Source organism: Maylandia zebra, linkage group LG19 (genome assembly GCF_041146795.1).
Source record: "Maylandia zebra isolate NMK-2024a linkage group LG19, Mzebra_GT3a, whole genome shotgun sequence".
Classification (NCBI taxonomy): domain Eukaryota; kingdom Metazoa; phylum Chordata; class Actinopteri; order Cichliformes; family Cichlidae; genus Maylandia; species Maylandia zebra.
The window spans coordinates 6,769,224-6,786,771 of record NC_135185.1 but is presented as its reverse complement, the minus strand read 5'-3'; the positions used below and the strand labels follow the sequence as shown (position 1 = coordinate 6,786,771).

The following is a 17,548-nucleotide window of genomic DNA, read 5'->3' as shown; positions in this document are numbered from 1 at the left end:
TATAATTTATTGTGTTCTGGTTTGCAGTGTTTTGTGATGTTTCACTTTAAATTTGTTTAAAAGGAAAAAGCTGAAAATTTAAATAGTTAAGAGTTGAAATGTAATGAGTTGGTTTTTTTTTTTTTTTTTTTTTGGTTTTTTTTTTTAGCTTTTGTTACCTAGTGGCTAAACAGGAAGTACCAATGACCGGATTTGGTGTGTGATAGTAACAGGTAAATGAAGATTTAAAAAAAAAAAAATTACTTGTAAATATATATATATATATATATATATATATATATATATATATATATATATATATATATATATATATACATATACATATATGCTTTCTTTCAATTGTGTAATTTAAGTGATCAAGGTAGCTCTGTTTTGGAAGTTCAGTTAACCCTTTAGAGCCGATCGGAGCGGGAACGCTCTGTTATGCGTAACTATTTTTAAATCCCAGTAGCACTGCAACCACGTAAGCTAGCGCAAAAATTTTTTTTGCATATGAAACCGGAGGAGTTGTACTTACATCTGATGCCATCAGCTTGTCCTCGGTCACGGTTTTCTTCCACATAAAGCTTTGCAAAAACTGCATAAAAAGCCCTTGCAGCAACAAAAACATAATATTCCAGAAACACGCTTTACCGATCTGATCAGCTGTTCAAAACACTTCCTACCTTGGAATAGACGTCAGCGCGAACTTTTGGATTTCCGCCATTACCTGCCCGAAACCGGAAGTGACGTCATTTTCGCGGAAATGTAGTCTTTTTTGCGATCAGGGCCTCAGGGCCTATACTGCTCTTTTTAAAAGTTATCTTTGACTTTATGACTTTCTGTGTCGTTTCTGGGATGCTTAGGACTCATATTGCACTGCTGGAAATAGTTTATTTTGATGCATATGCTGCTTTTTTGCAAATTTGCAGTATAATATTTATTTTCGTTTTTCCTGCAGTGTATAAAAATTGGTGTATTTCAAAAATAAAATTATGAAGACACTCAAAATAAATTTCCTGTGGTGGGAAACTATTTTGTGCAACTTTTTTGTATTTACAGTTTTGAGGGATAAGACTCTTAAATTTCTCTAACTACAAATATATGTTAAAAAATCAAAAACGATTTTCAATTTTTTTGTAGTTTATTGCACTTTTTTGCAATTTATGTAATTACTATGCACTTAATGAATACATATTATTAAAATCTGGGCTATAATGGTTGTATTGATGTATAGCAACTTGAAATGCTCCCAAAAATGGCTCCACAGCATGTAAAAATATAATATAAGCTCTGGCGGACTTGGTTCTATGGTAGGTCTTAAAGGGTTAATGCTAGAAATGTGTTTTGGAGTTTGTATGTGTTTTGTCTCTAGGGACCCCCTTAAATACGTATATATAAGCATATATAAATAAAACCACGTTTTTTTTTTTACATTAGTAATTCTGTTTGTGCATAATTTTATATTGTTGTTAATATTATAAATTAATTAAAGCAGCAAAACAACCTGAAGATTCGGTTGGGAGTCGGAGAACCGGCTCTTTTTTAGTGAGTCGAGCTAAAAGATCCGGTTCTCCAAAAAGAGCCCGAATTCCCATACCAGTTTCGATAGGATGGCTGGAAGTCGTGCCGTTTATGGGAAAGTGACAGGCTGTCTTTTGCGCCTGCTCATTAATCCCTCGCTCCCTCCCCCCACTGGCCAGACCTGAACTAGAAAACGAAAGTAGGTGAGGCGAGAAGAAACTGCAGGATTTTCTATTACCTGTGTCCGGAGGTAAGCACACCTTTTTTTTCTCTTTACTCTCTTAACTAGCTATACACGGATTAAACTCTTTAGCTATTAAATTATTTTTGTAGTTTGTTTCCACGGATTTAGACTTAAAAAAAAAAAAAATATATATATATTTAGTATTACTACACGACCGATAAACTAGCAGTTTTGTACCAACAAGGTAATTCCCAAAGAGCTATTAGCTGAAAACAGGGTATATTTTATCATGGTTTGCAGCATGTCTTTGAAATATTTAGAAATCTGGACAAATGGAAGTTTTCCCAGACCTTGAAAACGATCAGTATTTCAAAGTCAAGGACCGAAGAGATGAGAGAAAATGCTGCCAAATTACAAACAACAGATTGTTCTGTGTTTTTCTACTGTAATCTATCTATATAAAATGTTAGCTCTAATATAGTTTTATGATGATCCTGATGAAAGCCACAGTGAATTGGTTTGTGAATAAACTTGTTCTATATAAAGTGCTATAAATGTGCTGTTGGGGATAAAGTAGGTGTGAATGTACAGGATTTTATTCATCAAGACACTTTCTCACAAATTACTATAATTATTATTAAAATCGAGGGATAGGAGGTAATGAAATACAAATACTTCATTACTTTATTTGAGTATTTATTACTTTTTACTTTTAGTGCCTACATTTTAACATGAACATTTGTGCTCCTGTTCTCCTCCTTACATTTTCAAAACAGACTGGTTACTTTAAGTTTAACATAATTTGTCTTTAAACATTTATTTTGTATTCTTTCTCACAGTTGGGTAGATAATGAAATAAAATGTCACACATGATGGACAAGTCCACTGAGAACCCCAGCAAGAAGAACGGCATGATTGCGAAGCTTACAAGCTTCCGGCGTGCAACATGGAAGAATACGTCACTTGGTGGCAAGAAATTCAAATTGCATGCACCCGCAAAGAACTCAGACTCTGCGGCTTCACCACAACCTCCGTCACCCAGTGAGTACCGTTGGGGTCTTCATAAAATCTGCTGTGAAATATAAGCACTGATGGCAAGCTAGATGGTCTTTCTCTTGTTTAGTCTAGAGGTCTGAGCGTCCATGTTTCATCTGACCAACCAACAGTTTTACATCGTGTCCCAGTTTATTTTAAATGACGATCATGTTCACATTTGGCTTCTTCTTTGTGCCACAGAGCTTTAACTTGCATTTCAGGACGTCACGGTGAACTGTGTTCACAAACAGTGATTTCAGGAAGTGTTCCTGATGTCGTACAGTGTGACTGTGACAGAATCACACCTGTTTATAATGCAGTGCTCCCCAATGGCCCGATAATCACAGGGATCTATTAGTTTTGGCCTGGTGCCTCACGGTAAAAGATTTTTCCAGATTCTTTAAAGCTTTTGATGATGTAGTGTAGATGATGAGATATTCAAAGTCTTTACAACTTCACATTGAGGAACATTGTAGTGAAATTGTTCCATGTTTTTGCAGATTTGTGCACCCCTGTCTCCCTAAGATGCTCTTTATACCTGTATAACTCTATATTGTCAGTACAAACACTGGCAGTAAGAAAAAAAAATGCACACTAGACCTACAAAGTTTCAGACACACATAAAATCCTAATAATATCCTCAGCAGAGGTAAAAACATCAAACAAAAAGACTTATAAAACTTGTCAGAATATGTCTGTTATGTTTGTTTGCTAAATGAAGGAAAGCAGAGAAGCTTTCCTCTGGGTTTTCCCTGATTTTTGTGTAGCCTGTAGAATAAAAACACAGCATAAACCATAAAACATTGTCCAATTCTTTTTGCAGTAGAGCATATCAAAATTTGTGTTACAATAAGACTTTTCAGCCTGTGCAAGAGGGTGGAAGGAGCCACTTTAATGGTCTGTCCTCTGCTGTTCTTTGAGGTGAGGGCTTGCGCTTGTTTGCCAGCCACAGGACACATAAACTCCTCTGTATGTGAGACGATCTCTCTGCTATGCAACAGGACAATGATCTCATGCACTGCAGCAAATCTACAACAGAATAGTGAAAGAAAGCAAAAATCAATGACTTGAATTGTCCCAGATAAAGTCAACCTGAATTGAATCCTGTGGCAGGACCTGTAGAGAGCATCATTGTAAAGAAGACTGGGGCAAAATTCCTCCACAGTGATGGGGGACTGATAATGTCATACAGGAAAAGCACCAAATCAAAACAACTCCATTTAAGATAAATCATACTGGAACATAAACACACTACAGCAGAATTTTACCCAGTGTTTAATTTCCGATGCTAAGCTTTTCAGCCTCTATCAAAGATACAGTTATACATTTCAGTTGTACATATTAGGTAATTTACCACAAGTCATGTGACTGACTCTAAATCATCATCTGATTAGAAATGAGGTCAGACTGTTTTTCAAGATTCTGCCGATCAGTTTCACTTTTAGATGCTGGCGCTGTGCTGCACCAACCTGTTCTGTTTCCAAAATAAACTTCAGATAGTTGGTTTTGAATCGCTGTGACACCACAAAGACAAATGTGTTTTTGAAACTAAAGAGTCAGTTTAGCTGTTTTACTAATGTGCTCTTCTTCCCTCTCTGTCAGGTCTGAATGCTGGCTCTGCATCCACCTCTCCGAAGAGCAACCAGGAAAAAGAGGATGATGAGTCAGATGTCTCTCCTCACAAATCCAGACCACTGACACGATCAAACACAGGTGAAACTTCTAAACTTTAATACTAGATCATTTCTCGTGCCAAATGAAACCATTGGCACTAATTTGCCAAAAAAAGGAAAAGCCTCCACCTCATGTTGTAGGGTTTCCATCAGATTGTTGCATCTGGCTCCAAACTGCATTTGTTGCATTTGAACAAGTGCATTACTGAGGCCCAGATCTGATGTTGAGTGACAAGGCCTGATTCCTTATATTTATTCCAGAGATGGTGAGTTTAGGACTGTATGCATGCTAGCCACGTCGTTTTGTCATTGTGTGCTGCACTATTAATAATAAATAAATACATTTTTATTTATATAGCACCTTTCTAGATAAAAAGATCACAAAGTGCTTCACAAAGAGATGACAAAGTATAAAACAGAAAAAGACAAAAGTTAACAAAATGCAGTTCTAAAAAGATGTGTTTTTAGTTGTTTTTTAAAAGAGACCACTGAGTCCACAGATCTTAAACTCAAAAATGTCGCAAAAACTCTGTCTCCCTTGGTTTTCAGCCTTGTATGCTGAATAACAAGTAGGCCCTGATCATATGATCTCAGGGACCTCCTAAGGGCATAGGGCTGTAAAAGTTCAGTGATGTAGGCTGGTGCTTGCCGATGAAGAACTTTAAAGGGCAGGACCAGAAATTTAAAATGGACTCTGAATTCAACAGGGAGCCAATTGAGCTGCATTAGCAACGGTGTCACATGAGAGTATTTAGATGTTTTGGTCAGAAGCCTTGATGCAGCATTTTGGACAGTCTGCAAATGCTCCAGGGAGCCCTTGCTTAGACAAGTGGACAGTGAAGATGTAGTGCAATCTCTACATTGCCAGTTTGTAGGATCATTGATTATGTTTGGCCATATACTATGGCCGGATTTAAAAGGAAAAAGATTAAGGTAACCCTAATCTATAAAATTGAGTTTTCAGGAGTCATTAAAAAAACAAATACAGTCAGCAGACCTGATTGAGTGAAGAAGATTATTCTACAGTTTGGGCGCAACAACCTCAAAAGCACAATTATATTTGGTTTTAAAGTCAGAGTTACAAGATCCTCTTAAACGGGGCGGAAAGGTCGGCTGCAGGGATCAGGTTTCAGAAGCTTTGCTGTATAACGCCCTGTCGTTGTGTTAGTAACAGAATTTTGCAATATATTGAGGTGAAGGAACCAAGTTTGGGTGAGCTTTGAGATATGAGTTTCAAAATTCAGGTGTTGGTCAAAAATTATAGCAAGGTTTTTAGTTTTAGAAGTCATTAGTGAAGGGGCCGAGGTACTGACTCATCTCCTTACAGAAACTGCCTGGGCCAAGTACTAGAACCTCAGTTTTACTGCAATTGAGATGAAGTAAATTTGACTGCATCCAATTAGTAATGGCAGAGAAGCTGTCACTGCGGCAGGAAAGGCTGTTAAGGTTGTTGGGCTTGACATAAAAGTAAAACTGTGTAATCTACATAGCAGTGGTAAGAAAGTCCATTAAAACAATTAGTTAGATGGCCTAAAGAAAACTGGTCCAAGGACTGAGGCTTGGGTGCTTGAGGCTTCTCATATGAGAGGTGCAGATGAGGACATATGCTGATTCATATGAATTCTGAAGTATCTGCTCGTGTCTGTTTCCTGAATCCTGATCTGATGCCGTCAAATAACATTTTTTAACCTGGGCAATAATCCAGGCATTAAGAGCATATTTAAAGTATGCAAAATGGCAAAATTTTGCAGTTATAGAATATTTCCAGGATGTAATTGATATCTTAACCATGTCCTCTATAGAGTAAATAAATATAAATATTCAGTCACAGTAGCAATTCAGTTGTCATGACGTGCTGTGTGGCAGGCACTGACTTAAACTAGAAGCCAGAACAACAAATAACATCAAGAGAACAAAACCATGAATAACCAATAATCAAGAAATAGAAATTAAACACAAAACACAGGGTAACACCCGGGACTGTAACAGCACTGACACAGGAAAAATGGTTTCTTTACAATAAAAGCACATGTGAAATTGGCCATATTATTAAATGCTTGTATTCAATTATGTGTGACACTTTGGACACCATCAAAAACAGAAATGATGCCTGCAGTCTGTTATTGAAACTACATTAAACTGTGTGCTTTTCTGTTTCAGATCCCACTACGTCCCCTTTTGATAATACTGTTAAGAGAGTGAGAGAATCTTTTTACTTTAGACGGAAAAAGGACGAGGATAAAGCCACCTCGATCGAGGAAAAAGGTGGGAAGTACAAATATTTTTTTATTTGTTGAATCCCATGTTAATATCCATGGCATAAGTTTAATTACAATTATTTTCATGATATTTAATTATGTGTATATAGTACATGTGCAGCATTCATTTCACTGTTTAGGAAGATTTATTTAGATGTTTAGTGTTAAATACCAAGAGAACCCCAGAGAGCCTGGGTGATTCATTTATAAAATAGTACTGGTAATCTAAAAGAAATTCAAAGATTTGTCTTTGTTATTGTCCACCAGTGAAACCTACGTTTGAGGAATACCTTGAAAGGCAAGCCTTTTGTGAGGCCACTCAGCAACTGATAGACAGGGAGAAACATCTGTTTTGGGAGACAGCTGAGGCTGAGGCTAACAAGGAAGCGGTAGAAAAGCTTGCTGCAGACCATAAAGCCCTTGAACAGCATGTATGGCAGATTCTACAGCAGAGTCTTTCTCTCAGCACTGAGGAAGAGGTGTCTGCTTTGGCATCTGCGGTGAAAGCCATCAACCTTGAGGAAGAGCAGGACCAGCTGTGGAGACAAAATCCTCAAACTCCACCAGCCTGGAGGCCCAGCGAGTGGAAGAAACACCATGATGAAGTGCTTCAAAAATTAGTAAATGGGCGTATGGATAATCCATCAAGCCCCATCGGTGATCAGGTGAACCAGTCATCTATAGAGGCAGAGATCCAGTCCATGGGCAGGCAGCTGAAGGAGGACCTGCAGTGGGTGGTGGAGGTTGTGAAGAACTGCTACCCACCAGAGATGGACATCTGTAACTTTTATGCAAGACAGTACCATCAAACTTTCAGCGCAAGACTCAAAAAGATTGTGGGTTCTGTGGATGACAAGGACTGCAGCTTCCTCCTGCGATGGGTGAAGGAGTTTTATCCAGGGTAAGCCACCAGTTCAATTATTGTTTGAAGCAGCATCTTTCTGTGACTAAACAAGAGGATGTCTGTCAGTGTGAGGTCCTTCACTGATCCCTGAAGAATAAATACCTGAACAATTACAGATAGATAGTGAATAATAATACAAATGTAACGGCTAATTTCTTGTTTTCTTAATGTGCTAAATAAAATGACATTTTTGTATACTAAACACAACTTGGGTTGTTTATAGAAACTCATGTGTTATCTGCTCTGTGTACCAGAATCCTTGAAAAACCTGAGCTGGCCAGTAATATCAATACTGAAGCGCTGGGAAAGCTGCTTCCTGACGAGTTACTGAAACCTCTGGAGGAGCAGTACCTCAGCAAACAACAGGTAACACAGTGTATCTGAGGCGTGTATCCAGTTAATCAGTATGGTCATTGCAGGGCTTAAAGTGAGATGTGTAAATGCAGCATCAAAGAGTTGCTGGTTTTGACGGATATTTTTTTTATACATAATATTGTAGATGTAATTAGGGATGGACCGATCCAATATACAGTATCAGTATCAGTCCGATCCTGACCTAAATTACTGGATCGGATATTGAGAAATAAAAAGTGTAATCCGATCTATTAACTATCACAAAAGCACCTCACAAAACTTGGGACATGGCGTAACCCAGCTTAGTACTTTAGCACGTTGGAGCAGTATGCGTCACTGGTTAGAACGGAAGTTATGTGCGAGACCTGTCAGTGGTCTGGAGTTACTTCACACTGAAAACATTTGGAGCATCGGGAGCCTCACTATGTGCTTCCAAACCAGCATTTCATCAAACAGCAGTGTTGCAAGCGAAACAGTTTCGTGGTTCAAAAAAAAATTAAGAAAACACTTTTTTTCATATGTGTTTTAAGTTTTGTATAGAAATTACACAAAATTCAGTCTCAGGTTAAATGTGACACAAACAGCTTACACTGACATCCATCTTGATAAAAGATGTGTGTGATGAAGCCGTGTTCGCATCTGTTTGCACTGCTTTCCACTCTGGATGTCTATTTATGTTCAGCTTTAAGCATAAAAGGGTCCATTATACAACCTGTTTTTTTTTTAGTTTGTTGAATATAAACATTATTTTGTGCTGATATTGCACTTCTTTTATTTCAGAACCAAAGAGATTTTGAAATGTGCATAAAATTACATTTTAAATTACTTTTTGAATATTAATTTAAATACTTAGATTTAAAGTTCTGCTAAAAGTTTAAATAAAAAGATTAGTATTGCTGAACTGCAAAATATTTTGGGTGCAGTGTATTTTTTGCATACAAGTATAATAGAATAGCTTTAGTGTTTTGCTTTGTAAAACTTGAGTATGAACGTATACGATATTAAAAAGACAGTTTTATCAATGATAAAATACACTTTATCAGATTCATATCAGTATCTGCAGAGATCCAAATTTATGACATCGGACATAAAAAAGTGGTATCGTGCCATCTCTAGATGTAATTATTACTGTCAGTAATTAAATTTTTACACATGAAAGCGGTTTAAAAGTGGCAGCTGTGTGTTGTTGTGTGTTTAGAAGGACCTGATGATTTATATTGGCCGAGTATTGGATGAAGCAAAGAAAGAGTGGGATCAAGGAAAGGAGCCGACAAGAGATGATGGTTGCTACGTCAGTCCTGTGGCCTATGATGTCATCCAGGTACAGTTGCTGCATAAACTTGTTATTAAAAAGGCTGAAATTGATGCTTTTATAAAAATGTATTAACATAAAGTGAAAGGCGTCACTTGTGTTGGCCTGCTTTAAGGGTCCTTACAGTGAGTCTTGGACAGTGTTGGTCAAGTTACTTGAAAAAAGTAATCAGTAACTAATTAGTAATTACTTCCCAAAAAAAGTAATCCCGTTACTTTACTGATTACGTGTTTTCAAAAGTAATCAGTTACTTAGTTACTTTAAAAAAAAAAAGATTTACAACCTGAATAGGTGAGAAAGCAATAGATCTTTCAGCCCAATTCTATTTTTTCTGCATAATCCATCATATAAAATGTAATCAAATGGAAAAGTGTCCTTTTGAAACTTGTTTTATTAGTTTTAATCTTTTAACTTTATGCATCAAGCAAACATTAAATTATATGCAACATTCTCTGACTGGAAGAAATTTGTTTAACATTTAAACCTATTTTCTGCACATTCCTGCACATAAGATAAAATAGGTTTTTGTGTTTACACTCAGTCTTTCAAATAAATGCACATAAAACACAGCAGAAAATAAAAAAAAATCAAAGACTCAGCGGTCCTGTTGCTCTATTTTCACCTGTATAGCAGGAGTGGGGCAGGTGGAGGTTTGCTCTGGTGCAGGTGTGTCGTAGCGGTCAGTGGAAGGATTTGGGAGTTCCCGTGGCAGCGTACTGTCGGTGCTTGCTCGTACGTTTAGGGGTTTGTTTCGCTGTAAAAAGAAGTTTTCTTCCCACGCAGTGAACAGCGGACGCTAATGTTTTTGTCACTTTTTACGGAATCAAACTCAAAGTAAGGTCGGTACTTCCACGCTTTAAACGCTGCACGGTCATACTCTCTCCCACCCTCCTTATATTATCCATTGTTGATCTGCACGCAGCTGTTGCCACGAACGGCGCACTCGCTTACATCATTGTCATGAGACACTCTCGCAAAAAAATCATGGTTTTAGTAACGCAGTAACGCAGCGTGCTTATGGGAAAGTAACAGTAATCAAATTACCTTTTTTGCAATAGTAAACCCTTACTTTACTTGTTACTTGAAAAAAGTAATCAGATTACAGTAACACGTTACTTGTAACGCGTTACTATCCATCTCTGGTCTTGGATTGGTTGACTTCTAATTGTTGACCATGATGAGAAGCTTTGAAAACATTGCTATGTCAGAACTGTGCAATAAAAAAATGTGAAATATTGAAACATTGTTTTGATCATAGGAGAACAAAATGTGCAGACTGACATTTACTCTGTTATCCACTTTAGAACTTTCCAAAGAAGTGCCGACAAATATTTTCAGCCTGATGCACATATTAACCAAACTGAAAAAGACTTTGAGAAACTTTAAGAAAAAGATTAACAAACAAACAAAGGACCGTCATTTTTGTTTGGGTCAATTATAGAAACTCATTTACTGTCAGATCAGGGTCACAGTTTCAAACCCTCCCATGGTTCTGTAGTTTAATCACTTGGGTTTGTCACTAACATTGTAAAGCAATGGGTTTGGTTCCTGGTGCTTAACTGGATCAGAAAATTATGCTTTGGGAGCTTGAAACTGATTTGTCAATACATTTGTCTTCAGTTGATCAACGGCATCGTGACATCAGCACATATAACTGTAAGAGACCCGCACAAGGCCCAGGAAATAACATCCAACCTGACTGACTTCATGCAGAGGTAGCAAGGCTTCACAAGGCTGTCTTTTAAATATTGTCATTTGAAAATACATTTCAGTTTTATTTTTGTTATTATCAAGGCAATAAAACTGAAAACTGTTCTTAATCTTCTGCAGGTATCAAACTTTTCATGAAGACGTCATTAAGCAAAACAAGCCACACAGCAAAGCTTTCATAAAGGCAAACCTCAGCTGTGTCGAACAGTTCAGGTTTGTTTCTGATCCAGTTAGATGGAAATTCAGATTTTATCTTCATCATAACAGGCGAATACTTCACTGTGAGCTAATGTGTCCTGTGTGGTCTGTCTAAAGGGACTTCCTTGTGGAGCACGATCTGTTCCCAGAGGATGTGCGGGAAAACTGTTTGCAGGTCCTGACTGAGATGAAACAGTCTGCCCACACTTATTTATTAACCCCTGTGCACAAGATCCTCAAAGTAAGTTCTTTACAACTGCAGATTTCAATAATCCTCAGGATTAAATCCTAACATGTCTTAATCAAAGGTTTAAAAAACTGTGTTATTTGTTCCTCACACAGCCACACTACCAGAAACTGGGAACCAGTGACTGGCTGAAGAAGAACACGTTTGAGAAGCTGCTGAACAGCACTGAAGACGAGCTTCAAGAACTTCAGGGTTCGAGTCAGTCCTCTTACCAGGTAAAAGGAGGAAACTTTATAATGGATTATAATTATAATGGCCATTATTGCCTTCATTGTCAACTTTTTAGTAAAAGGATTATGATGTGCTCTGATTACTTATATACTTGGGCTAAATTCAGGAGCTGATTGGTCAGCTTCAGCAGGAAGTGACAGTGGAATATGTCCGAAGGCTCCTGAAAGGAAAAGTCAAATTAAAGAACACCAAAAAGCAGCAGAAGGCTTACAAGATTGTGAGAGAAAATGCAGAGAAACTCCACGAGCTGTTTGCCAGAATGGTGAGACTCACCTTCACTGCACACTTTAGCTGAGACATGAATAAAACCCGAAAGTGATCAGATTTCTGCTGAGCTGTGGAAAAAATAAGAATAAGAATCGGCTCAATTTCACATTTATTTGGTTTAGAAGTTTTGATTAAAAATAATTTGATTAAAAAGATTTGTAAAATTGAAAAGGCTGTTCAGAGGAGTTGGCTAAAATGTGATCCTCCAAGGCTGGACATAATAAACTCAATGGAAAACCAATGGACTCATTCCTTAGGAACAAAAGTGTGACCTATAGAAAGTGATGGACCAAATGGTCTATATGTAAGTCACATTATGAGTCAAAGGCATGATTTCTATAAAATTCTGGTAATCACTTTAGACTGCAGAAACAATGTTCAACAATGTGCTGTCCTTATTTATTATTCTGATCCCCCCCCCACCCCCACCCCCACTTCACTCCACTTTCTGCATATAAACCCCTGTCAAAAAAAGATACATTTATAAATCTTGGGAAGATAAATGTATAAATATAAAAATGTGTAACTCAGAAATTAATATCTTACACACATTAGAGTTTTGGGAAACTTGCAGACTAAACTGACGTCACTGATTTGTCTTCACAGGGATCCGAACAAGACTGGTTAAAGGAAATCCTGACCAACATCGCAGAAGTGCTAAGACTCCAAGATATTCCTGCCATACAGATGCAAATCGTTTCACTGGGATCTGCTTATCCCGACCTCAGGTAACTTTTGAATTGACTCAAACATTATTTACTTTAATACAAAAACATACAGAGTATAACTCACGCAAAACATAATGTGCTCTCCTTTTTTGGGCCTGTTGCATCAACTGTAACATAAACAATAAGGACAGAACTATATCATGATAAGAGGTTTGTGAGACATTAGGTCAGGATAAACAATCGTACTTTTCAGAGAGAGCTGAGGGAAAACAGGAAGCTGACTGAGCCAAACATCTTAATTGGTTTCAGATGTTTCTTATCAGCAGGATGAGCAACATTCATGGAAACTAATATGAGAAACGGAAAGCTAAATAAAACATGCAGGCCTGAGAGAAGCAGCAGCAGCTGTGTGTAGATGAAGTCAATAATGCTGTTAATTAGAGTGAAAGGAGAGATTTCTTCCAAATGTGGCACCAGAAACCAAACTGTCTCGTTCTTGTCTTATTTCTAACCTTAAAGGAAAAGGAGAAAGGGATTCAGGGGACATAATCACTTCTCTTGATAGCACTCATATAAAGACTGACTGTGTGTCTGAAAGTATCAGCACCACAGAAGTGTGTGATTTTATGGGGAGTTATTTGGTAAAACTAGTGTATGTCACGATCCAGCGTTTTGAATTTTAATATATTTTGATGTTTATGGTTTATGTTTAAGTTCATGTAGTTATCTTTAGCTCATCTATTTTAGGTTGCCCAGTTCTAGTTTATTTTCTGTTAGATTCCCCTTGTGTCTTCGCTTCTTGTGTTTATGTCTCCCGTGCCCATCATGTGTTTCAGTAATGTCTTTGTCTCCCGTCTTCTCCTCTTGTTTACATGTTTTCCCTCATGACCCTTTCCATCCGTCATGTGTTTTTCTGCAGCCATCATGTTCTGTGCTTGGTTATGGCTGCCTCATCTCCAGTTTTTTCCTATGTGTGTATTTATAGTGTTCCTCATCAGTTCTTCACGTTGAGTCCACGTGTCTTAGTCTGTCATGTGTTTTCATGTCTGCGTGTTTCATGTTGTCAAGCATGTGCCACGTCTGCGTTATGTTTCCTGTTTTATTTTGTAGAGGTCTGGTGTGCCATGTTCATTGTGTTTAGTTTTACTTCCCCTGTGGTGTCATTTTGTTCATTCTAATCAGCTGTTTCCCAAGTGTTTGCACTTCCCCTGATCACCTCCTGTGTGCATTAATCTGTGTGTTTTCATTCATTCCTCATCCAATCGTCTGTGATCTGGCCATGTCATGCCATGCCAGGTTTCCAGGGTTTCATGTTTTCATGTATTCGTACCAAGTTGTCACATTTAAGGTTTTTTTTTTCACGTTTAGGATATTTTATGTTTTCTTTCTAGTTTTATCCAATTTAGGCTTTTGTTTAGCTTCAAATAGTTTTTACACTTTTATTTTTGTACTTCTCGTTCAGCCATAATAAACGCTATGTTCTCTGTTAGAATCAAGTTTGTTTGTGCGTGTCTGCATTTTGGTTCTCACTCCACACAGTCTGCATCAGCTGACTGTGATTGTGTAAACTGGGAGATTCATGTAAATTTAGGCACATATCAGTGTCACCAATAGTAGTTTCACCTACCATGTATTTAAAACAGAAATGTTTAATTACAACAGCATAGAGCCTTGTTGTTGTGATTTGGTGCTGTATAAATAAAATGTAATTGAACTGAATTGGAAATGGACACATTTTCCACCTCCACTTTTTCAGTACTTTAAATTGGTGTGGTGACGCGTTACTGACAGCTGTTAGTGTTTGCAGGAAGGATGTGTGTCAGGGGCAGAAAACTGAAAAAGACATAACAGGTTCAATAATGCAGATCAGGAAATCAGCTGTTTGATTTGAGACCTGCAGTCTTGGACTACAAGTTTAAAGAAATGAATTAAACTTGTAACCTTTGTATTGACATTTTTCTTATTCACATTGTTAATATCATTTATCAATCATCAATCCTTGTTAATATCATTCATGGTGCATATATAATCATATAAACTAAGCTTGGCAGAAAACAACAGTTATTTGCTTGCATCTCATGGAATTCATACATTTTCATAAACAGTAAGCAAGTCAACACACCAGTGAACTGACAAAGTGCTCAGACTTATTATTTGATGTACTTCCACTGATAGTCTTACTTCAGAGTCTCTAGTTTTGTAATGATAAACAGCATATAAACATAATCATTAGGTCACATCTTTTTTCTTTTTTTTAATAACCTTTTCTTCTTTCTGTCACCAACAGTGAAGAACATGTTTCGGCTCTGCTCAAACTCAAAACAAACCTCTCCCAAGCCGACATGAATACCATCACATCCACTGTGCTGGACACACTAAAAGAAAGCTATACTGGTGGTGAAACCCGGAGGTTTTTCTCCAATGTTGTAATGATGAGCCCTTCATTTCCAACATGTATTACATCATGCAGTGGATAAGATGAGTTGAATTCCAGTGCTTTCAGTCTGTCAGTAAGGATGTACAAAGTGGCTGCCATGGGCAAGCCTGATTCTAATGTTACAGGTACAATAACAAACATCACACTGTGTGTGACCACATGTGACCAGATTGCAGGAGAGAGTCTTTCCTCTCTGCATTTTTGCATTTTGTGTTGTATTGTGAAATGTGCCCTTTGCATGATGCTACAGTACTTTAGAATTTAATGACTCTGTATCTTTTAATATGTTAGATTTGTCTCTAACAGACGATGTCACGATTTGTGAGGCAAACCGTGTGGAGACAAGAGATGTGGACCCAAACGCAGACAAAATAGATGCAGGAGAATGTTTAAATTGAAGACGAGCCTTTATTAGCAGTGAGGGGAACAGTCACTAGCGAGGGGTACTAACAAAACCTACACTGGGAGAAGCTAACATGAAACCTGAAACAAAGAATGAGGAAACCTGAAAACTGGCAACACAGGTAGAGGAATGCAGGAAAAGATGAACAGGGGATGATATGCAGACGAGGAAAAGAGGTTAACACACTAAATATTCACAGAACGTGAAAGCAAAACACTGAAAACAGGACACAAGACTCGCCAAAGTAAAACAGAAAACATGAGACAGTTCACAAGCAGACTACACACTAAGACATGGAAACGAGACAGACCTGGGAACAGAGGAAACAGAAGCAGAGACCCTATACTAAATCTATATTAAACATGAGGGTCACAGGAAACAAAAGCTAGAGGACAGGACAGTGACAGATGATAATGAAACATGATAACACACTTGAGAAATGTATTCACATCACATCAAAAAGTCCGTCAGTTTTGCAGCATTTGGCTGAATATGTATCCATGTACACCTCCGAATCCCCCCTGCTGCTACTATCAGCAGTCACATCTAAATCAACACCAGTGGTCAGGTTACACTGGCAGCCAGTTTTCAGACTTTTTGTTGTATCTCAGGGGAAATGATAATCAGCCTAAGTGTTGCTTTTTATTTACTTATTTATCATTTTTGAAAGATCATCACTTATGTGTTATTTGTTATTCCATTTTGTACAGTTAAACTTTCTCCTTATTTCTTGTCTTAGAGGTGCAGGCTTCTCTCTTAAAACATCGTCACCACGTGCTCTGCTTCACTTGGACGTAAACATAGTTTTGTACACAGAGAAATGGGGACGAGGAAATGTGCATGTTTGTTCCGGATGCTTCTGATTTACTAACATATGCACCGTGGTGACAATAAAATAGGCTGGCATGCACGTTTCACAAATGGGATTTTGCGTTTGATTTCTGCACAGGGTAAAAATATTTCCAGGCAAATATTAGTAAATGAGGCTCATTGTCTCCCCATGTTTCACAGATAATGTGGTCGTGAAATCGGTCACATGCTCTCTCCTCCTGATTTTCTCTTCCCATGGTTCTGATACAAGTTAATCTTGGTTTCATCTTTTGAAATATAATTTTTCGAGAACTGTGCGTCTGTTAGATGTTTTCTGGCAAAGTCTAATCTGACCTTCTTGTTCTTCAGTGTAACCTCATGTTTGCACCTTGTTGTAAACTCTGTGTATTTACAAGACACAAGATGAGAGTTTTATGTCATGGTGGACTCAGACACACAGGCTTTACACCTAAACAGCATTGATGACCCTGGATAATAATAACTCTGCTGGAAGTGTTTCCTAGTCTTCTATTACTGTATTAGATACTGCTGAAATAATAGAACCGACGTCTTGTAACAACATGGATAAATAATACTCTGATGCACTGGAACATTGTTTCACATGTAACCTTATAGCGAAGTTTTCATTTTGATATTATCTATTAGTTTTTCTCAGTGTTGTAAATAATACTATACTATACTATAAGGTACTGCTTTTAAAAAATGTACACAACCACTGAAAAAAGTCAGAATTTCTGCAATAATTTATGTTTGTTTCTTGGTTTATGCAAGTTAGTATAGAATAAGTCTTTATTTTTGTATTTATACAAGAATAAATAATAAATGGAAATATCGTGTTTACAGTGAAGTAATAAAGTACACTCTTTAAAATATTATCCTTTGTCCTGTCATATTTGTTGTGTTTGACATCAGACACAGAAACGTGACATATTTCACATCAAACATATATATTATGTTAATCTGCTCATGTGTGTTATTTTGTAAAGGTAACCAGACAGATAACCATCAAAGTCAATTCATTTTTCAGATAAATGTATAATCTTATGTGTAGTATCATCATCATCATCATTATTATTATTATGATGATGATGCGCATAAAAACAGCACTTGGAAACAAATCTCACATATTTCTATCATCTTATTTAAAAACCCAATTCTACTTTTTTTTCAAAAAGGTATGGACAAAGACTAAACCCCTGCACGCATAACTACAGCACACACCAGTGGACCACCCTCTAGTGGACATAAATGTCCTAATGTCACGTTGGATTTGGTTTTAATGCAACTTGTGTTCATTTACCTGCCAAACATAGAAACCATGTTGTAAATAATA

At 37.3% G+C, this 17,548-nt stretch overlaps 1 protein-coding gene across 1 annotated transcript; it reads left to right on the top strand.

Moving 5' to 3' along the window:
* Positions 1–1,466: 1,466 nt before the first annotated feature.
* LOC101469299 (tumor necrosis factor alpha-induced protein 2) lies at positions 1,467–17,065 on the top strand. The gene is made up of 14 exons (XM_076877791.1): positions 1,467–1,753; positions 2,527–2,728; positions 4,325–4,435; positions 6,556–6,660; positions 6,921–7,554; positions 7,812–7,923; positions 9,110–9,232; positions 10,844–10,938; positions 11,054–11,146; positions 11,249–11,372; positions 11,474–11,593; positions 11,716–11,871; positions 12,483–12,604; positions 14,832–17,065. Exons 2-14 carry the CDS (start codon positions 2,548–2,550, stop codon positions 15,019–15,021), a joined length of 2,166 nt encoding a protein of 721 aa, XP_076733906.1. The 5' UTR covers positions 1,467–1,753; positions 2,527–2,547; the 3' UTR covers positions 15,022–17,065.
* Positions 17,066–17,548: the final 483 nt, after the last annotated feature.